Here is a 23,476-nt window from a genome sequence, read left to right on the forward strand (position 1 = left end):
AAATATTATTGCTTCATACTACGGAGAGATACGTGCACACGTTCTCAGATAACAAAGTACGTAAGTGCATTTACTACGTATGGATATTGCGTTTTCCCTTAAAATGGGGAGTCATTTGTGCTCAAAGATGCAAGAATTTGGTACATAATCTGAATACGATTTTTATAGCAATGTCATCATTTTGTGACTTGGTCATGCTCTGTGTTTTAAACCCCTTACTGTAAACGAACTCGGATGAACAGCAAGGAAACAAGCAAGGAAAAGTCATTGATCCTTGGATTGAATTTTACCATCCCTGCATAGAGATACATCAGCATAATTACTCCTTGAATGAGAGAAGGCAATTTTACCCATAATTTATATTGATGGATGATTGTTATATAAGACAGTACGTGATGAAAATCATCACATTTCACCCTGTTAAGATTTTTGATCCTAGAGATAGATATGATAGTAAGGTTTCATCACAACATCACAAATTAATGAATTACAATGTTGTTGCTAGAATTCTAAGAACTAAAATTACAAGCAAATCGTATAAAAAGGCAGGGACTGGGATACAATCATGATTATCAAAAATCGGATTAGAAACAATTCCAAAATGATTACTGATATAAAAAGAGAAAAAATGACATACATACGACTACATGATCTTTGCAGGCTAGTGATTATTTAAAGGCAAGATTGCACGTGGGAAGAAGCTGCAAGGTAGTCTTTCAGTCCTGTATTTGGGTATCACATAGTTCTTTGCATTTCTCGTGTAATGGTGGTGTAAACGAACCCTTGTCTTAGGAAGATGTTTAAAAAGTGGGCCCCTCTTTTAAAATCTTGTTGAAAGTGTTCATGCATAATTCACTGCGTCTTTCATCTAATCTAGGTAAATTAAGGAACTGAACTGCTTCTCTGTATGAAAGCGCAGGTGCAATGATTTTGAGAGCCCGTTTCTGCATACGTTCAACCTGTTGGGAAAGATAGCCTGGAAGTGCGTGGTGCCATACAACACAACAATATTAATCTTCAATCTCCACACCCCCTTGACTTTAAACATGAATTATGTGAAGACGTAAAGACGCCTTTATGACTATAGCATGGATATGTTTGTTCCATTTCAAGTTATTCTGAATCACTAGACCCAGTGCTTCAGGAGAAGTGACAAGTTCAAGTGCTTGGTCTTCGATCCTCAACTGTATGGGTTCCAAAATCTCCTTATGAAAGCGTATTTGCATTTATTTAGCATTAAGTTTCATCCAGTTGCTAGAGCTCCAAAGGGCAATAGGATATCATTGCCAGATCATATTATAAGATCAAGCTATTCAGAACACTGTAAAAAACAAAGAAGAAATGTACTGAATTGCCAGTGCTTCATCACTAGCTTCGATCACTGGCACATCATTGTGGAGATCAGCTGACAGTTGTATGACATCAACGTTAAAGCCTAACTGGAGTTTTATTTTTGAGCATGTAATTATCACAGGTAGTGCTACATTGAAGGCCAAACACACTCTGAAAAGAGAAAAATTAAAAGAATAATACACGGCTGTTTAATGCAAATTCTGCAAATTCGTACATCTTTTACCAGTCTTTTCCCTTGTCTCTGCGGAACGTTCGTTTACGCTCCTCTCTTTAAAATGTTAATTAATTTCTTCACAATCAAATGTCAGATCAAAGCTGGCATTAACAGGTATAGCCACAAATAATTTTTTTTTCAATAATTAACCAGGGACTATTGAGGATGTGCAACGTCAGCTTAATATGTGATTGGGCAAAATTCTGAATAGAACTAACATACTCACACTCATTAAATCGTAGTTTGTCTCATTAAGTCTTTTTTTGTGTAATTTGGCAATCATCTTTATATGTGGAAGGTACTTGTGGTTGACATTTCCTTTTAATTTCCCACAAAGTTGGTTAGAACTGTGACTTGTATTGGTCTTAATGTCTATGTCCTCTCTAAGCAGTGCAAGAAGGTCGACAATTAACTTTTCTTGATAATGATGCTCACAGCTGTTATGTAGCATTTCCTCCCAGCTGAGCGTGTCTTGTTTTATCTTTATCAGTTTTCCCTAGTTATATATGCTGCCCTACTTGATCTGCTCTTCCTCAACTTTTCTGCTTCCTTGGGATGCCTTTCTTTCCATCCGGTTCAGTTGACACACTTTTCATGTCCAACCTTGGAAAAGCAGTGGAATTTTTACTAGCTTCTTTCTCGAATAAACAAGCTATTGCCTGTGATACGTCTTATGCAGGCGCTGTCTTTGAGGCATTCCACTATTTTCTGATTTTCAAAGAAACTTAGTGAGGGGCTCATCCACTTTTAGGGCCTGGAAAGTCGTTTTCTGGCGTGTTTCTTTGCCACTGAGGTTTGACTGTGCTGTTACAGTTGTGGAAGAGCCACTGAAGCAAGTTAACATTGATTGGTGCAGCTGAGATTTATGATGCCGTGTGGTCTGAGAGATTCCATCTAGATCTCCACTACACAATAATTTCGAAAACACGCCTGGTCAGGTACATTTATCAGATCATTCGCAGCAGCTGATCACAACCCTCTACATAAAATACGACCAACTTGATAACCAAAAACCAAAAAAGGACCCTACGTAAAGAGGCACCCCCTAATTATCACTAAGCACACTGCTTCTCAAAAACGAACTTATTTGAAAAGCTTATATATTTGCACTTTCCTTTCCTTCTTTCTCAATCGTACTTAAGTAGCTGTTGCTCAGATGCAACGTTTCATTTTTTTTTTTTCAAGGCAATGCCTCAAAGTAATCAAGTAAGGGGCCTTAACATTCTTTGAAGGCCACACTTTAAAAATTCCCTTAAAGCAGTACCTTTAGCCTTGTGTAAAAACCACAATTTTAATATTCCTAAAATGATCCATATCTTTAATGATCCTCAATAAAATCACTGCCTTTAATCTTTAAAGGTCACGCTGTAAACATTCCTCAAAGGCCACATCCCAATAATAGGGCGGGACAATGTGCACAGTTCACGGCATGCACAACCACTAGGGTGGGCAAGTAATCCCCTTCTGACTCCACGACTCGGTAGCACTACAATCAAACTTCAACTTCCAGGTAAGTCTCGTTTAATTTTTTTAATTCTACCTCACCGTTACGTCATTCAGGGATCACGTGAGATTTCAAAGCAGAGTGGCCAGACGACAGAGAATGTCCAACAGCCCACTATCATACAAACATTGTAAAGCGTATTTAATGACAACATACCATAAATGCTGTAGGCTTTTTTCCCTATTGAGCATGCACACTCTTAATTCAGCTGAGTCAAGTTTAAGTAAGCTTGAGCCATAGTCACACCTGTGAGTATCAACAATCGGTTTGTTATAATACTTGCTAAAAGTGGAAGCATGTGACCAACCACCAGCTGATAAAACCTTGTCTAAAGGAACCCCTTTAGAATTGGCTGCACTTACTGAAGCTGACCTAGTACTATATGCACTAAAGACATTTGTGTCAATACCGGAATTGCTCAACACCTGTTTGATCCATCTTCTAATGGTGTCTTTTGAAACCGCTTGATATGGTTTGTTAAAACTTATTAACAACTTCGTTTCATCTCCCAGTAGGGGTTTCATTACAGCTAAATATTTTTGGTATAAATACATAGCCGTCTATCAGGAGCATAAGCCTTAAATTTCAAATCTTGTAAATGCCTTCCTGGCTTAGTGTGTTTAACTTTGCTTGAAACTTTAAACGTAAACTGGGACTTAGACATAGTCATATCTTTCAAATCTAACAATTGGATTGTTTGGATCCTTTGACCTGATAACAACATCGACCTTGTAGGTCAAGTCCTGGAGAGACAATTTTGCAACAGGACGCAGAGTTCAAGATAAGATAAGATAAGATAAGATAACACAACGTTTAGATATCAGATTTCAGTATACTTAAAGAATGTGGGTCTTGACTGGAAAACGCCTTTCATAAACCTGGTGACTAGAGAAATGTTTCCAGGCAAAACAATAAAGGTAGACAATGCACTTCTAGCAGTATTAAGAGCACTATAGCCACAGCTAGCCTCGAACAGTTCAGTTAGAAAATGTAACACTTCCTCTACAGGTGGTGAAAACACATCAAGTTTCCGTCCGCTGCAGAACCTTTGCCACGTTTGTAAATATCATTTCAGAGATTGCAACCGAAGTAACAAGTAAACAAAAAAAAAGTTAAAGTTCCAAAGAGTTTTCTTTTCTTTGCTAAAATTCCTTTTCTTCACAGCACAATGCCAGGGATGAAGAAGCTTTGTGTTCCAAAAACGTCCACCTTCTTTGTGTGGGACGCTGGGGAAGTTCTGTCTGTGTGTTCCAGAGACAGTTTGTAGAAGCAACTTTCATAATGAACCAGTTATAAGCAACGGTTCTGGAGGAGGCAGTGTGGCCCAGTGGTTAGGGGGTTAGGGCGCTTGCCTTGAGATCCGGAGATCCCGGGTTCAAGACCCGCTCTGATCACTCGTTGAATTTGATCCTGGTAGTCCCTGGTTTAACTTCCCGGGTGCACTTGTAAATAGCCAACTGGTTTGCCTCCGGCCAGTTGGGATTCTTAACAGTTGTAGTTGTTGTGTTCTGTTGTTTCGTTGATTCATTGGCCCTGAAAAGCCCCTATGGGGAGAGGCAATTAAGTATGTATGTATGTTCTTTCCTTTCCCAAGCATGAAAGAGTGACACTAAAAGGCTACAATTATGCAAATCGGAATGATCAGGAGATATTTCCAAAAACATCTAGTCGAGAGGGAGGAGCTGGGGTGGAGCTATAGCCCCCCTGTTTTCCTAAGGTGTTGTTTTCTCCGTTCTCTTAAATTAAACGTCATCCCCCTCCCCTCACACTAACGTTATCTAAACCAAAAGCTAGCCCCTCCCCACCACTTTCACACGTACTCCGCGGCCCCTGATTACTTTAAGGATATACGTGTCATTACAGTGTTTATCTTCAATCATAACTCTATCAATTGTGGAAGGTAAATGAATGTAATTATTTGTATTTTCAGTAACAATATTGTGACTCTACCTGAAATAATGCAAGAACTACAAGAAAAACTGAATAGAGGAGACTCCTCGCATATCAATGTCCGAAGGAGTGCGATTTGGATCAATACCTGTCGTCAACTGATGAGAAAAAAGTTTTCTCCATTGAATAACATATCTGTTAAGTTTGCAGACAAAGTAGGCACTAGTGAGGGCTCCGTAGACGTTGGAGACCCAAAAAGGGAATTTTTGAGGTTGGCGGTGAGGGCCGCAAATTTGGACTCCGGCATCTTCATTGGGCCAGAAGGATGTAGATCATTATATCTAAACTCGATTGGTGTGTGGAAATAAGTCAGAACATAACCAGTAACAGCAACCTTGACGATACTGATACTGCGTGCCATTATGGTGACGAGAAAAAGAATTCTTTTGACATTACTTAACAGCAAACCATACCAACAATTTTAACTTTTACATTTTCTATGAATGTGGAACTGACTGGTTTAGGCGGCCGATCTCTACAAAATTGGACTTCTGCGGAAAAGTAAAAAATACTAACAAGCACTTTCAGATGAAACCTATGTGTAGCCATGGTTTACATAGTCCTTTGAGCGATCATTCTTCACGTAAACGTGGCATTGTTCCAAACACGTAGCACACAGTATCAATAACAGAAGGAAGAATAACTATGTGTACGCATGCATGCATCAGCTATTGCCAGTCCCCTCTCTCATTTTTTGATGAAAACAATCAAAAGACCATGTCGTAAGTACTATTTTTCTTTGGTCATCATAGCTCAATCAAAAAGAAGACACAAACAGCGTTGACAAACATTGTAAACAAGCGCATTCTTTGAAATGTTTGAAACGTTAAGTAAATAATTTCAAACAGTGTGCTTGTTTATAAGGTTTTTCAACACTGTTTGCATGTTATTTTTGTTCAGACAATCTATAGACTCTAAAAAAAGAATCAAATACAGGTACTTCTTACTGTGAGAAGAAAATTAATAGACTATTAAAATGATGACCACATATCTTTATCTGGAAAACCGTTCCACAGATTATGTATGATAACATCCCCACACTGTTGCCATAGTAACAGCAGGAACTGATAGGTATCCCCATTTGCAGGACCCTCATTACGAAAATCTATGTTTATTTGCAAAGTTTTTCAGAAGATTGTCTTTTCCACATATGGCTAAGGCTTGAATCGCAAATAAGAAGTGATTTATAGAACAAGCTTGCTATTAACGAGCAAGAATTGCGGTCCCAGATCAGGTATGGGAGCAGTTTTTCGTTGTGTGCCTTGCGTCTACGGCCAAAGCCAAGTATCAGTGGACCTCAGTGTTGTTAGCCTCCGCTTTGGTACAAAAGCTTGAAGGGAGTGGCCCTAGGGGATCCTAGATCCGCCACTGATCAATACACAGCTGGCAGAACACGAGAATGGCCATTTAAAGGTTGCTGTAACAACTGTTTGGCAGCTAAGGTTATGCCCCTACATTAAGATATTTCCGTTAGCTTGTATTAACGTCGTCGGTGATCTCTTGCAGCTCGTGAAAAAAAGCTCTTACTGTATGGTAGGCCTAATCTTAGCCTGGTCAGTAGTCCACGGCAGTCCAGGGGGGAATTTCTTGTCACCTACCTTGTATAATTCCATTGTATATGGGCCAGGCATGACAAACCCGCATCTGGAGGATGTCCCAAACCCTGAACTGAAGGGGAAAATTGAAAAGGTGAGGCTCGTAAGACACTTTAAAGCTGGAGTGGCAGATTATGAAGATCATACAACTTCTACAGCCATTGATATTGAGGACATGCCAAACTGTCATTAATACCCTGTATGAATTGACAAGGTGACCTTAGATACAGACTTTTGCAAACAATGATTGGCTTTCGGTCTCCTATGTGGCGTTTGCTCGTATGAAAGGCACATGAAGATGAACTTTAAGTGTGACAATTTTTTTATTTTCAACAGATAGACAAATCTCAAACAGTAGACAAACTTGCGGAAAATGTGAATGATGAAGAGATACAGACGATTTTGAACGACCTGGGTGCAAGCAAAGTTCATTTTGGGATTGATAAAAAGAACTGGTATTCTTCGCCACGTACTCATAGACTCTGTAAGGTATCTACTGGAAGAGTTTAAGAATGGCCTAGAAACTATAGGTGTCTTAGATGCAATGCAGAAATACCCTGAGCAGTTTCGGGATCTTTTTAGCAACGAGAATGTCAGGCCCCTGGATGTGCAATGTGTAGATCTGCTTTTTACAATTAAGTTCGACGAGCAGGGATCCAACGCTAGACAAAAACAAGAACTGGGTGTAGTCTTCTGGAGAGATTATCTTTAAATGATTAAATTACATACGCAATGCCTGGCATAGCCAGTCGAACCTAATCACCCACCCCGTCAAACCCGATCGGTTGTACTTCAGGTATCGAACCAAATCGAACAAAATTAACACCAACGATTGGTAAGCAAACTCAACTGATGGGTTTTTAGCAGACACCAATTTAAGGCCTCTGGACCCAAACTAAAGTACCTGTAGAGGGAAGAAGACGAAATGGCATTGTTAGTCCAAACAGGTTTTTAAATTAAGTGGTCTCTTCTTAGCTTACCTACCCTGCGAGCAGAGTCTATTGATCTTCCTAGATAAGTCGGGAAGAGGAAAGAAGATTCTGCTTGCGGCCTGCACATTCTTTGATCCGCAGATCATCCAAAACACTGGATGATTCAGTCCAGTTTCGAATTCTCATGAGTATTTCTTCTGCATGTCGGTTACGGAAACTAGTAATAAATACCCACTGGGAGCCCTCACTCCCAAACGCCCCAGGCAAGGATAAGATATGGGAAGAAGCAAGCCCGGAGGCGAAAAGGATCGGGAGCTAGCTGGGATGGCGACTGAGGTCATCGCCGCAGGGAGGAGGGAGGGATGGCAAGCTAACGACTGGCAAACGTTTAACGAAAAGAGAATTAACCAGGCCAAAACAGGCCTATTTATGCAAAACAGAACACCCAGGGCACTACGAGTGCATGGGAATTTTATCCTTGAATCCCGAAGAGATTTGGGGCGTTTGTGTGAGATGGCCCAGTGAGAATAGTCTGCCAGAAACCTATAAGATTTTCAGTAAAAAAATGAAATGGCAAAAAGTATGAAATATGAACTATCTAGAGTTTCCACCGAAATGATTCCTTGGTAATTGTGTGTTTGCCAGAATTGTTCAAAGATATCCCAACTGTTTGTTTTTGTTTTGTGGTTAGTGGCCACGGGTGACTGACACCGAATATTTGAATTTTTAACGCATGCTCAATACCAAATGTGCAGGCCCCGAGCAGAGTCTTCTTTCGTCTTCCCGAGTTATCTAGGAAGATTGAACGAGATTCTGCGCGCAGGTTATTGCAGACCGTTACATTGTAATGGCTTCTTGGTTGAATCGTCAGGCCAAGCCCGGAAACACATGCACTCAGGGTCACACCCTAATTTTTACTAAAAAAGTGGCATGAGTTTTTGTCCAATTTGTCCCCTGCAAATTATAGGGGTATCCCAACGTACTTGATGAAATTATGCCCCAATTTTCGTTTTAAGGTTTTGTGTGACACAAGCTAAAAATTCCAATATAATCGATAAAAATATAAAAGATTTTAAGAGCATTATAAAAAGAGACATGCGGCTCATTCAGGGCGCATCACATGATAACTCATCATCATCATCATCATAATAATAATAACAATTATCGTTATTGTAATAATTATAATAATTATAATAATCATATTATTTTTATCATAAGAAAGACTTTATTTCTGTGTCAGAATTACCTAGTTTGCAAATATGTATGTAAACTAATGGTGGACACCTGTCTACCTATCTGTTATACACAAGAAAAAGTAATCCCGGAAAACTAATAAAGTTTTAAACCCCCACTCTTACACTACCCCCGCGTCCCTAACCCATGAAACTCTGCTTAAGAATATATTAAAATAATTAAGGTGTGAAGTACTACTTATATATATCTTACAGTTAAAAATATATCTAAATTTTACGGAAATTTACATACATGCATAATAAGACACATGTAACATTGCGATGACGATTATTCATCTAATTCTTACACAATGGAAAGAATTGACATTAAGAAGCTCGTTATATAAACTTTCTTATCGGTTTCTTAATTGTGCTAATTGATTGTGATTTTTTATGTTTTGTGATAAGTTAGACCATATAACTGGACCAAGGTATCTTGAAACATGTTTGCCATACATAGTACTGTTAATTCTGGCAATTGCAAAATCGCCTGCATTTCTAAGTCTATATCCTGATCTGCTATGTATCTAGGACACAAGTTATTCTTAACTTTATACATTAGAATTGTAATGTCTTGCAGTCCTCTATTGAGTAGAGTGGGTAGTTTATCCCTAACTGGGAGTTTGTTATATGTGATACTCTTACCCGGATATATTGCCCTCAATGCCTAAACTATAAATATGCCATATCATTTGACAATGGGTTAATGAGGATAAAACGGATGCTTTATAAACTCTTAACGTAGCACTAGTAAGTAAAAGATGCCCTAAACCTCAAGTAAGAACCCCAGCTTTTGCATGCCTTTCTTTTAGATAATCCGTTAACTGAACATGAATGTCAAACCTTAAATTATATCACCTAAGAGATTTATTTCAGATGTACGGTTTACGATACTATTCATGTACGATACTATTCATGATTATACTGTTCAGTTCCTTATTTCTTTGTTTTGCCGTCCGAGTGTTATTGACCGAAACTTGCTGTGGTTGCGTTTTAACAAGTTGTGTTCGTACCATCTTGACAACTGAAGTAGGGACAAATAAGCACAAAAAGGTATATCACTGAAAACACGATTGCGTTTCTTTGAAGAAATGAAGATCAAAATTGCGCAAATAATATAATGTTTCAGTGATTTTTCTTGTCCTTTTAAATTAGAACAACTCGGTACATACTTTTCTTGTTGAGCGCTTTGTTACATACCTCCAGATAGTACTTTAATTATGTTTGAACTAAATTTTGCATTGCTAGTGCAACGAATTCCACTGTGCGATGATAAAGATCACATGCCACTGGCAGGTGAAAGGGGGTCGACTGTACGTTGCAGCTGACGAAAGGACGCATCCTCAAGAGGATTGGGTGTGTCAGGGACTTGTACATGCAGTAGAGATTGATTTGAAATCAAGTCTTGAACATTAACACCACGCCACGCAGCATCCATGGGACTGCCACCGTGAAATGCAGTCAAATGAAGATTAACCCAAAACAATTGTGCAGGTGAATTATTTCCCTCAGTGGATACGGGATGATTGTTGTGGGCGTTGGTAAATTCTGAAATCCTTTTATTTATTCTGGGTAGATATACGTAATGTAAGCAGAACATATCTGTATCATTCAGTGGATCTAATATCCCTTGCCTCTCGAAGTCATACAACTCTTCCTTAAAACCAGCGAATTCTTGTTCGTTGACGGCTCGGTTGTGGCGCTCAATTCTTTGGTTATGCACAGAGCTGCCAACAACAACCGAGTTAGCGTCTTATCCCAATGCACTGACCATGTCGTTCCAGACATCAACATTCTCTCTGCCATGATCGGTCCTAACTCTACACGGACGCCCATACTTACGAACTGCGTCTTGGTACAAGGCTGAGACAGTAGACGCTCTGTTGTTATTCGAGCACTTGCCAAAAACAACCAGCCGACTAAAACCATATACGGTGTGGTGAAGTACCATTCTCCACCGAATGAATTTGTGGTTGCCGTCTATGTGCCATATGTAAATGGGACAGGGCACCGAATACACTCTCCATCGAATAGGAGGTTGTCTTCTATCGGCTGTACCCACTGGATCGACCTGCTGAATAGCGGAACTCATTTGGTCGCGTGGTACATGTACACCTTGTGCTCTTAAGTGGCCTTGTACCAAGACCTCTCCTGCACGTGGATGGTCTTCTTTTATGGTGTTCACAACCCCTTTGAGCTGATCATCGCATATGTTTGAAAACCGATTGTACTCTATTCCGAATTTCCTCACGGCATTATAAACAACCGGTTGGGAGACATGAAAAAAGTTAGCGATTTCAGCATTAGGCATTTTTAACCTCAAAAGATTTTCCAAAAGTTTCCTTTGGATGGATTTCCTTGGTCTTCCAGGTCTTCTAGATGAACTAAAAAAATATATAGATATATATATGTATATATATGTATAAATATTTCTCCTTTTTTAAACACCAAGGAGATACCAGGTGACCTTTCGCACGAAAACATGACAGTGAAAAGATCCCCGTTGCTATAGTTACATAATACATCAAGTCATTGTGCTACGTTAGGATTACCAAAAATATTAAAGTGAAATGGTTTGGTATTTCATTGGAATTTATTTAATAAACGGAAGGTTACTTGCCCGCTTGGGGATACGAATTTTATTTTGTCGTGCTGAAAGTATCTCTCACTCATTCGCTTCGCTCACTCGAAGGTGAAATTAGTATCCCCGTGCGGCCATGTAATATCCTCTATATTTTAAAGTACATATTCCGATGATATTCATTTTTAACCCCCAAGCCATAAAACATGCTGTGGCACGTTCAACCTCGTTCCCAGGGTTTTCCTCTCACTTGGGAGCGGGAACGGGGCCGCCCCCAAGTTACAAGAAGTTACAACAGAACTCCCGTTCGTGTAGTAAACCCACAACTATCTACGTCCATGTTATCTCAACAATACGGTAACTACAATTCATAGAGCACACCGTGGTCTTCACCTGACATTTGTTAACGGCTAATCAGTGGGTCTTCGGATTGCATCCTGGAACATAAAATAGTGGCAATATTTCGATCACTGCGATGAAATTGGAGGCATAGGGAGCCATAAATTTTGCTGTACGATAAAAAAATGTCATTAGATATCCACACAAACATTGTAAGTGTACCGGCCCCCATGGCTTCTCAAATCGTGATAATTTCTAAACGGTAAGACAAGAATCCGTAATTACGTGTTAACCCTAACATGTACATACAAGGGCCGGGTAGCACTAGTGCAAAAAGTTGTTTATTTTACAAAAATATCTGTCATCATATGGTTTTTAGTAGTGCGACCCTTCTCTCCAAAATGTTCAAACATGCTGCCACTTAAACTGGCGAGCTCTAGACCTCGCCAAAATGTCAAAAAATGTCAAAAAAAGCTTTTCAATAGGTCAACCATGATGTAAAAAGGATCGAAAACCACAATAAAGTGTATTTCAAACCATGATACATTTGGTCTTGGCAATCGCCAACCGCAGGGATTCTTCAGTCTTCTCCGGCTGCTTTGCCTAACTTGACGCCCATAATATCCAACAATGCCAGTTGAACATTCAAGTTGTGAAGACAGCGCATTTGAAATAAATTTGCCATTCTAAGCTGCATGCAAGTTAAAGGACAAAAGATTCCAAGAAAAGTGCAAGCTACTTGTTGTGGTTCCATGTTTTGGTTTTGACTGTGATTATGTGAGTCAAGCTTGGTGGGACTCAAGATGGATCTTATCTTTCTCTGGTGACACATTGTTTGACACTGTGTGACCCCAAATGTACAAAATAGTATTTTGCGGGAAAACGAAATTCGAATGAAATATCTCAACAAAATCATTTTTGCCCTCTAGTGCGATGGGTAAATGTCATACGTCGTGGGTGGAAATCGTGAGATGAAACGATTGCCTGATAACATTGATCGGAAGTATAGAATATAAATCTTGCAAAAGCGGAATAAAAATTAGTGACAGATAGGTAACAAATTTTATGTGATAACAAAAAAACGTCCAAACATGGTTAGGAAGTGTGGGTTGAGTATTGTCAGAAGCATTGGTATTCTACATTTAAAACAATAAAAGAAATCAGCGAGTTCAATATATTTGAGGAGAATTCAACTAGCAGAGATCACCATCTATGTGGTGAAGATCCTGGGTGGACTCAGGGGTGTTGATTGATTAGGTGCCCAGCTGTCTCCCCACATATTTGCGGCCTGCAAAAGAGAATGAAATACTACAACAACATGACATGTAGGGGTAGCAATGATAGTCCGAAAGGAAATTAAGACCAAAACTATAATGTCAGTTAAAATCATTTTGTCCTAAATGATTTCAGTTTGACATCCAACATAGACGTGTTTGCGAGCTAAATGAGCTAATGGAATAGGCACTTGTTTGCATTTTGACACTGATGGAGTTTCTGCTGCTGTTAACAAATAAACGCAAGTAAAGATGAAATTGAACAAACCTGAGAAGGAGCGGTTGGTGGGATAGAGGCAGTCCGGTTAACATTCTGCGACCTCGAGCTGCAAATTGACAGCATGGCACAATTCAGACCGATTCGCCATAAATCAAAATAAAATCGCTGAGCAAATATACAGGTATCCTTACCTCACTTTGCTGTGATGAGTCCTCCTGAGCACTCAATGTCTAAGATATTGCTCTTGAGACGGCTGAGGAGAGCAGTCGTGCCAAGTCTTCTCTATCCGCCATATTCAACAACAAGAATAGTTTTCCCGCCAAAAAAAGTGCACAACGGGCCCGCAGGCGTAAATTTCATGAGTTTGCGGTTTTAAATCGCAAAATGTGCGATTTATAGACCTTATTCATAAATGGCCGTCAATTTATAATTCTTTTGTCGAAGTGCAAATTAGCCTACCAAGCCTCAATACCCTACAGTGAATTGAAAAGAATTCTTCCTCTAAAATGAGGCTTGGTAGGCTAATTTGCACGTGGACAAAAGAATCATAAATGTGACCGCCATTTATGAATAAGGTCTATATATTGCAAAATATGCGATTTATAAATCGCCAATGTCCGATTCTTGTTATTTATATATTGCAGAGTTCGCTACTTTGCGATTTATAAATCGCGAAGTGTGTAATCTTGCGATTTATAAATCGCAAAGTGTGTAATCTTGCGATTTATAATCGCAAAGTTGGCAATCGTGTGATTTATAAATCGCAAAGGTACTTGAATTTGTTATTTATAAATTACAAGATAACTTTTGCGATATTTGATAAATAACAAAAAATAGGGAAAAAGTACTTAAATAATATTTTTACATTTGGCGCCCCATACACGGGCATCCAGCAATGCTTTTTTAATGTTTTTTTTGTTTCGCCAGGGTGGTGTGTTTTCTAGCAAGTTGCATTGTATAGACTTAGTTGCCTTCACAGGAGCATGTAAAGAACTGTGATACCCAACCGATATATTCCCTTGGGTCATCACAATTGATAAGATGAAATGCCAAACCATTTCTAAAATACGAGTTTCTTGCCAAATACACAAACATTGCATATAGCTGGGTTGCCTTCATACGATTTCCTATAAAAGATTTATGTCTCCTAATGTGATGAATTGTCAGGATTCTGTTAAAGTGCCCCTGTGACCAAAAAAACCACTTCCTTTTTTCCTTCAGATTTTGAAAGTGTGTTTGCTTAACACCTGACTGGCAAAATTTTGAGCTTTGATTTTTATCCAAAGACCGTTTACTTTGAGTGTAAGTTTTGGATTTCACGGTCCGCCATTACTCACGTTCAAAACTGACCGATTGGAACTCAGACGGTTGGATCCAGGGAAAAGTGACGTCAGAGGCTCACTAGCTTAAAATTTCAGCGTGTGAACGCAGTTTATTATATATGCAAAGCGTGAGTTTAAAAGTCTGAAAGCCCAAAACCCCCGTGCTGCATATTAATTCTGCAGCGTACACACGTATTGCATTCTTAAACTAGTGAGCCTTTGACGTCATTTTCTCCTTGATCCAGCTCTCTCAAGAACATAATGTTAGTAATGGCGGACCATTAAATAGGAAAATTACAGTTAAAATAACGAGGTTTCTTTTTCAAATCAAGGCTTAAAACGTGGGTCACTTAGTGTTTTGTTAACATAGTTTTGAAATCCAAAGAAAAGTATGAATTGATTTTTTGGTCACAGGGGCACTTTAAGCGACTACTCCATTTGAAAAAAGGCATTATGATGCATGTGACGTCTACGAAATGCAATTGCTCCTCGGACTTTTGGCTAAGATCAAGTGTCATTGTCAGGCCATTGCATCCCTGTACTTTTTTTAGGATATTATGCGGCTAGCATCGCACAGTTAACCCCGTCCTAGACCACTCGATGGTACAAAGTATAAATGGCACAAACAGTTACATTACAATTACAAAACCCCAAAAAAAAATCAAGAGGAAATTTCTTAAAAGAAATGAGCCAAATGGGGAAAATCATGTACATCTGGGAAAGGAAGGGGACACGATATAAAGGTAGGAATGGCTCCACTGTATAGCATTAAGACAAATTCTTTGCACACCATACAAAATCGATTTCTCGAGAGAAGCGTGAAGAATTATGAGTATTCATATCCGGTAAGACAGTCATAGTCTTTGCCGGAATATTGGTTAGAAGGGAGGATATTTTCCTCGAATGTGTATCTGTCAAGAAAGAGTCTTTTAACGTGACCAGAAGCCTTCGGTGTTCATAATGGCCACTTTCCTATTTCAGGAAAACACTTCTTTTGATAGATCATAAACAGCCCATATTTTATTAAGTTGGAAAAGAAAAGAAATTTTTCCCATCTCTCTCTCTCTGTCTCAGCGTCTCTCTAAATAACATACGTTTTATTCCCAAAGAAACGTTGTATGTGTATCCAACATTTTGTTGCAGCAACAGAAGTTGCAAAAATGGGCGTTAACCCTTTTATTTTGTTGTTTTTCCTCATGCACTTCTCGCTGTGGGCCAAGTGACATAAATGCCCCTTGATTAGAACAAATTTCTTGATTAACAACAAAAAGAATAGAGTAATAAAATGACCTTAGTTCAAAAAGAAGTCAAATATCCCTACTGTGGATTTCTTTGTGACTGTAATGCAAGCTAGGTAAGGCATGGTCGAAAAATCACCTGCAGCAATTATGGATTCTGTTTGAAGGGCAAAGAAGGACAATGTTGAAACAAGATAAGGAAGTGCGCTTGTAATATTAGAAGGAAAAACTACATGTTATCCACCGTGAGACAACTGTGAAATTGAGGTACGAGTAGAGTTTCATTGCCTTTGGAAGCTTCTGCAAGTACCGGAGCAGAAATTACATAAGACAAAAGAAACGAGACAGTTATGTATGTTATATATCATTCATTATGTCAAGAGGCTACAAGTGCCGCAATGAATTAGGAAAGGCTCTTTGAATTTCAGAAACCAGTTGGAATTGGAAACCACCAAAGAAACATGAAGGATGCCGTTTACCTGAGGGATACTCACGTTCAAAACTGACCGATTGGAACTCAGACGGTTGGATCCAGGGAAAAGTGACGTCAGAGGCTCACTAGCTTAAAATTTCAGCGTGTGAACGCAGTTTATTATATATGCAAAGCGTGAGTTTAAAAGTCTGAAAGCCCAAAACCCCCGTGCTGCATATTAATTCTGCAGCGTACACACGTATTGCATTCTTAAACTAGTGAGCCTTTGACGTCATTTTCTCCTTGATCCAGCTCTCTCAAGAACATAATGTTAGTAATGGCGGACCATTAAATAGGAAAATTACAGTTAAAATAACGAGGTTTCTTTTTCAAATCAAGGCTTAAAACGTGGGTCACTTAGTGTTTTGTTAACATAGTTTTGAAATCCAAAGAAAAGTATGAATTGATTTTTTGGTCACAGGGGCACTTTAAGCGACTACTCCATTTGAAAAAAGGCATTATGATGCATGTGACGTCTACGAAATGCAATTGCTCCTCGGACTTTTGGCTAAGATCAAGTGTCATTGTCAGGCCATTGCATCCCTGTACTTTTTTTAGGATATTATGCGGCTAGCATCGCACAGTTAACCCCGTCCTAGACCACTCGATGGTACAAAGTATAAATGGCACAAACAGTTACATTACAATTACAAAACCCCAAAAAAAATCAAGAGGAAATTTCTTAAAAGAAATGAGCCAAATGGGGAAAATCATGTACATCTGGGAAAGGAAGGGGACACGATATAAAGGTAGGAATGGCTCCACTGTATAGCATTAAGACAAATTCTTTGCACACCATACAAAATCGATTTCTCGAGAGAAGCGTGAAGAATTATGAGTATTCATATCCGGTAAGACAGTCATAGTCTTTGCCGGAATATTGGTTAGAAGGGAGGATATTTTCCTCGAATGTGTATCTGTCAAGAAAGAGTCTTTTAACGTGACCAGAAGCCTTCGGTGTTCATAATGGCCACTTTCCTATTTCAGGAAAACACTTCTTTTGATAGATCATAAACAGCCCATATTTTATTAAGTTGGAAAAGAAAAGAAATTTTTCCCATCTCTCTCTCTCTGTCTCAGCGTCTCTCTAAATAACATACGTTTTATTCCCAAAGAAACGTTGTATGTGTATCCAACATTTTGTTGCAGCAACAGAAGTTGCAAAAATGGGCGTTAACCCTTTTATTTTGTTGTTTTTCCTCATGCACTTCTCGCTGTGGGCCAAGTGACATAAATGCCCCTTGATTAGAACAAATTTCTTGATTAACAACAAAAAGAATAGAGTAATAAAATGACCTTAGTTCAAAAAGAAGTCAAATATCCCTACTGTGGATTTCTTTGTGACTGTAATGCAAGCTAGGTAAGGCATGGTCGAAAAATCACCTGCAGCAATTATGGATTCTGTTTGAAGGGCAAAGAAGGACAATGTTGAAACAAGATAAGGAAGTGCGCTTGTAATATTAGAAGGAAAAACTACATGTTATCCACCGTGAGACAACTGTGAAATTGAGGTACGAGTAGAGTTTCATTGCCTTTGGAAGCTTCTGCAAGTACCGGAGCAGAAATTACATAAGACAAAAGAAACGAGACAGTTATGTATGTTATATATCATTCATTATGTCAAGAGGCTACAAGTGCCGCAATGAATTAGGAAAGGCTCTTTGAATTTCAGAAACCAGTTGGAATTGGAAACCACCAAAGAAACATGAAGGATGCCGTTTACCTGAGGGATAGGCTTAACTATTTTTTTCCAAACGACAAGATAAGGAAGCCTCATCCCTTAACGAAAAATAACAGATAAAAGTGAAATGTATAACATTCATCAGTTACTGTATTGGTTCTTAGAAGATCTTACTAAAACTTTGGGATAAATAAGGACAGAACCTTGCATATTTTGCCTCCTTAAAGTGCATATGAAGTAAAATTTTTTTTTGTCTTAATTTGTAGCTTAGTGTATCTTATTTTGGAAAAGAACAAAGAAATTTGAATGAAACCTCGAAAAAGGCGATATTTCGCACTCTAAAATCCCAAAATTCGCCAAAATCGTGTCTCAGGGGACTGGGGTCGAATAAGGCCCTTGTTTGGCTTTGCTGACGTCACTAGTCGCGCAGAGACGCATAAACATTCATTTCGCACATAGTTGCTCGCAGTTGTCGTGGAGTTCTTCGATATAATTCTTGTTGTTTTCACCGTCATAATGTCTGAAAGTGATGAAACTACTTCCACTGAAGAGTCATCTTCGATCGCAAGTGGATCTGAAAGCAGCAGTTTGGACGAAATGGAAATTGTTGGCATCGTTCAGCCTTACGCCGAAGAACCTTTGGCACATTCGAGCGACGATGGCGAAGACGATGAAGCTGACCAAGATGGTCTTACTCCTGCCACATTACGTGCACGATTTGAAAGCCAAGTTGCTGTAAATGATTGGTTAGTAAATTACTAATTCGTTTTCTAACGCTAGGGCGAAATACATTCTAACTTGAGGAGCTTCGTGGCTTACCCTTACGCAGTTTTTTTTGTTAGTTTCGTCAGTCCTGTGTATGTTTTGTAGGTGTACATGTGAAGAATGTGCCACGGGGAATTCAGCTGGCGCCTTGGAGCACAGATGCTGCCGTGAAATTGCTCAGGTCCGCCAGAAATTAACCTGCGATGGAAGTATCGAGCGTATAAAATGCATCACAAAGCATGATGACTTCGCTGCAATGACCAACAGAACAGTGCTGTTGCAAGTTGGACCCCTACTTAGAGATAAGAATGGACGAGGCTACCGTCGCCGAGATGGCCAGACAGAAAACCAGTGAGTGTCAAAAGTAGATTGAATAAGGTTCGCCGCGTTTACATTTAGGGATGCCTTCCTTTGGGGTGATCTGGATCATGGTGCATCAAAGGAACCGGTGAATCCATGACCAGAGTGAATTCACCGATTCATTTGATGTACCATATGATCCAGACAGGTCTTTTATCACTGATTCTGATCCAGATCAACCCACAAGGAACGCATCCTTAGTCAACTTACGGGGATTCTTTATTGTACTCGAAGATCAAAAGGAATAAACCAAGCCTTTGCATTGTTGTCTTGTACTCGCTACCTTGCATTATTTTATAGCTTATGACAAACACATTTGAACATAACCTTTCCTCTTAGGCACATGTACTTTTGCGTTTTATTGAGGACAATCAATCTTCTGTTCTAGAATGTTGAGAGCAATATCATACAGATGGCTTGTACGATGGATTTGTGGCTACCTAGGTTAGGACAATACAAGACCTCTTCCATCCTGTGTCTATAATGTTATCAGGCAGAAGTATCCAACTGAGATGACAAGAGGCTACCAGCCTGGGCAGCAAAGAGATTGACATTTTTTTATAACATAATAGTAACATGTTATTCCATAAAATATCACCCCCTCCCTCATGGTAGGTGGGTGTATTCCCATTGGGTTTACTTTGCACCATTTTGCTTTTCACACTCCCTCCCCTCCCCCCTAAAATTGTCCATAAACTTTCATGTGGCGTGTATTCATACTTTGTGGAGTACAGAGAAAAAAGGTTCCATTATAACTTTGAACATTGCAGACAGCTGCATGGAGGCCATTTACATCCTAACGTGATGGCCCATCACCTAGGTCTATTAATTAAGTGTCTTTGAATTGAATTGTTGAACTACTCTCTTGTTTAATCTCAAATGTACACGTAACACGACATAGCAGGCACCTACCTAGGTATTTGAAAGTAGTGTTTTAACAAAGTGAAATCAAATTTAACTGTATCACATGTAATAATAGCTCTGATTGGACCTTGACAGTATTCAACATTGCTGTGTGATATATTTAAGTTCCCTAAATATAATCATAAAAGGGGGGTAAACCACTTTGCAGTATAATGAATTGAATCAAACTTTGACACATAGAAAATTATGAATTCATAGAGTGGAAGCCAATTTAATCAAAGCAAGTCTATTTAACTCTGGTCTATGCAGAGAGCAGCTTTATGCCCCTTTTTTGGCTTTCCACATTTTGCACTTGTTGGCTTTTTTCTCTTCTTCTTAGGTGGTGCTTCAGATGAAACTGTACTTGCTCGCAACTGGTCTTGCTCCTCACCTACAAAAAGCAAAATTGTGATTTTTTTAAATAAAATGCATATATGTATATTAAACACTCAGGTGTTATTTTTTTTGGTATGACCCTCTAAGCATAATCTTGTGCATGTCATTTGGTATGGTATATAGGTTTTTTTTATATATGGCCCTCTGTGCAAAGTCATAGGGCATCAATTAGCAGGGTTTGGGTCTTAAAGGGGTATCAAGTTTGATTTTCTTTATCCTGAAATAGAGAAAGAGTTTCAGAGCCTTTGCTGTACATACTTATTTTGAATTTTAAGGGAGCACCCTCTCCCCCCAGCTGGGTGCTAGCGTTTACATGTTCTTTAGTTGCTATAATTAGTTGGATATTCATGTTTCACCTGCAGGATACAGCTGTGTAGCTTGTCTTTTCTGTCTCTTTTTGTAGCTTTCAACAGCATCTGCTTTTTTCATCCTGTCCTTAAACTGTGAACTGAGTAAAGGTGGAACCTTTGCACTGTACCTGTCTACCACATTTGTAAGCTCTAACCTTGAGGTGTTGAAAAGTTTCCCCTTTATTTCTTGGACATAATCTATTAAAACACCAATGATGATCACAATGTCAATAAAAGAACTGTTACTGTACTACATGAACATGTGAAATTAAGGTACTACATATACAATAAAAACGAATGAAGGCAGGCAGTAGACATTGTTACAGGGATGCCTGGAATGAAACTTCAAGTGACATATGAAATAATGCAGCTAGTAGAAAACATCCCTGTGTATTTGAAACTGGAAACATACCATAAGTTGGTGGCACTGTGACCTCACGGACAACCTCATCGCCCAGCTTAAATTTAGGATAGGTTACTTTTAAGTACTCCTCTCCATCAACAGATATCTTTGTTTGTCGTTGTACGTTCTCATTGAAGTGCAAAGAGGCCAAAATGTGCCTATTAATATATAACGAAACACAATGACAACATGAAATTATAACTAAAATGGAAACAAAATAAAACCATGAATTCACTCTGAGTTAAACTGATGAATTTTCCCAAGCAAAAACATTCATATAACAAACAGTATCAGGGCAGATGACAGTGACAAAACCTAGAGATAGAGCAACCAGACAATAGAAAACACATCTACAGTAAAAACTATGCCTCACTGGATAGCAATTTCTCTGTTAGATAGCATTACCCTTCCTTTGACCAGGGCCAGGGAATGCATGTGTCAATAGCAATTGTAACCATTTTGGTGTACTATACCTGCAAAAAGTCCCAAGCCAAGAAAAGCAAACCATCTTTGGATGCCAGTGGTTCAAGGTTGAGTGAAAGCCTTCAAGACAACTAGTCTGGGCATCAGCAGACAGTTTCTTGATGTCATTAACCAGACGCACATTAGTTAGGAGGCTGCTGAGTTTGTCGTAACCCTTAGTTCCTAAAAGAAGGTAAAAGATAATGCATGTTTAACCGTACAAAACTATTTGATTCAGGAAGTCCCTGTTCTTGTTGGTATTTTTTGAATAAGGACCAAAACAATTCAATATCATTTTGAATTAATGCTATAATTCTGGATTACAATAATTTTTTGTGTACTATGGGTTTATCAATGGTAAATGCCTAGCTCCAAAACTATATTACTACCAAACAAGACTGACTATAATTCACCTATCTTGATCCATCTTCGATTTTCAATCTGATCATCATGAGCACATTTGTTGAACAGGGAAGATTCATGATTGTTGTGTTTATTGGCCACATGCTGCATGAATGACATCCACTTTGCTGCGATCAACTCTTCAAACCCCTGCTTTGTAGATGTGGCACACCAATACAAATGGTTACGTGCACCTTTGACCCAGTCAGCAATTTTTTCACAACCTTTCTCTTTCCCCAGTTTTGTCATTGCCTTTCCAATTGAGCGTGCCACATGCCAGATGTCAAAGAAGTGGGCACAACTTGTTTGGCATTCCCGTATCCATTTGGCAATTCCCCTGTGTCTGTCAGAAATGAAAACTTTAATGGAAACGCCAGCAGTTTGAAGATAAGAAAAGCAACGTTTTGCCCCTTCAAGCTCCATGGCAGTGCTGCTACCAGTTTCGTTTGCCTGCAGAGAGATTAAAAACTGATAATAATTTGTTCATAACTAAATGATAATTTGTCGTTAGCAAATAAAAAGGGATGAAAACTGACATGTAATAGACGATATTGCCAAATAAAAGCAAGTTGGGTTACATAGGAACACTTTGAAAAGTAAGTAAGAATTAGAAAAAGTCAGAAGATGAACTACATAAAAATATCAGACACTTCAACTTGCCACCCCCCCCTCCCCCCCAAAAAACTACAATGTTAAATTTTTACTTCCTTGACATTTGATTTTCTGGAATCCACTGTCATGGTGATGATTGGTCAATTTCATCTAAAGCAACAATATCTTTACATAGCTAGTCATTTAATTTAAATATTTAACTGTTTGGACTTGCTACCAGCAGAATTTCAAAATGCACAATTTTGAGAAGGGTGTTAGAGAACATTGAGTAGGCTCCAAATTTAGCACTGTGGCCCATTGAATCGAAACGCCCGTCTCCACTCCACACAACATCTTTCAGTTCCTTAAGTTTAGAAATGAGGCCTGCTTGGTACTGTTCCCAATAGCTAATCACAGCTGGAAATAGAAAGCTCCTTTGATGGTAAAAAAATGTTCTCGCAGAGAAAGCTGACAAGCCCATGTGCTTGAACACCAGTAACACTTTGCTGATAGATGCTCCAGCCATCAGTATAGAAAAACTTAACAATATGTTTCCAAGGGGATGTTTTCCTCCAAGGGTCATGGGCTGGGATTTCCACACAAAGGCATCATCGCCACAATGTTGACATTGCTGACTTGCAATCACCATGGTTCCCCTCTGTTTCATGGTTACTCTTGGACCACTTGTTTTACATGTAAAGCAAAACAGAGAAAACAGTCCCAAAAGCTGGGTGAAGAACACAATAAACTTAGGCTCATCTTGTGCTGGAGTTCCCTGGTCAACCCTGAATGAAAATTTAAAGATGATAAGTTTTACTAGCTTTTCTTACCTATGTATATTTACATTCTGAAGCATGACCACAAGTTCACATTCAAAGCATGCACATAATTTACGTTATGGTATTTGCTGTTTCGTCTTCTTCTATTTCATCTTCAC

The 23,476-nt window shown here is 39.0% G+C and overlaps 2 protein-coding genes and 1 pseudogene across 2 annotated transcripts in view; 1 reads left to right on the forward strand and 2 right to left on the reverse strand.

The window, feature by feature from the left end:
- Nucleotides 1-10,059: 10,059 nt before the first annotated feature.
- Nucleotides 10,060-11,091, reverse strand: LOC138009584 (uncharacterized; annotated as a pseudogene).
- A 7,301-nt stretch (nt 11,092-18,392) lies between these two features.
- Nucleotides 18,393-19,560, forward strand: LOC138010430 (uncharacterized). Its single transcript, XM_068857387.1, has 3 exons — nt 18,393-18,653; nt 18,778-19,023; nt 19,421-19,560. Exons 1-3 carry the CDS (start codon nt 18,424-18,426, stop codon nt 19,479-19,481), a joined length of 537 nt encoding a protein of 178 aa, XP_068713488.1. The 5' UTR covers nt 18,393-18,423; the 3' UTR covers nt 19,482-19,560.
- A 624-nt stretch (nt 19,561-20,184) lies between these two features.
- LOC138010429 (uncharacterized) overlaps nt 20,185-23,476 on the reverse strand; it is a 5,201-nt gene continuing 1,909 nt past the window's right edge. Inside the window, exons 3-9 of the mRNA XM_068857386.1 lie at nt 23,434-23,476; nt 22,778-23,324; nt 21,960-22,398; nt 21,558-21,729; nt 21,094-21,242; nt 20,688-20,879; nt 20,185-20,326 (exon numbers count right to left, since the gene is read on the reverse strand). The exon at nt 23,434-23,476 is cut by the window's right edge and continues 160 nt beyond it. Coding sequence (XP_068713487.1) covers nt 20,187-20,326; nt 20,688-20,879; nt 21,094-21,242; nt 21,558-21,729; nt 21,960-22,398; nt 22,778-23,324; nt 23,434-23,476 — 1,682 coding nt within the window. The 3' untranslated portion in view covers nt 20,185-20,186. The remainder of the gene's footprint in view (nt 20,327-20,687; nt 20,880-21,093; nt 21,243-21,557; nt 21,730-21,959; nt 22,399-22,777; nt 23,325-23,433) is intronic.

Source organism: Montipora foliosa, chromosome 7 (assembly GCF_036669935.1).
Source record: "Montipora foliosa isolate CH-2021 chromosome 7, ASM3666993v2, whole genome shotgun sequence".
NCBI lineage: Eukaryota > Metazoa > Cnidaria > Anthozoa > Scleractinia > Acroporidae > Montipora > Montipora foliosa.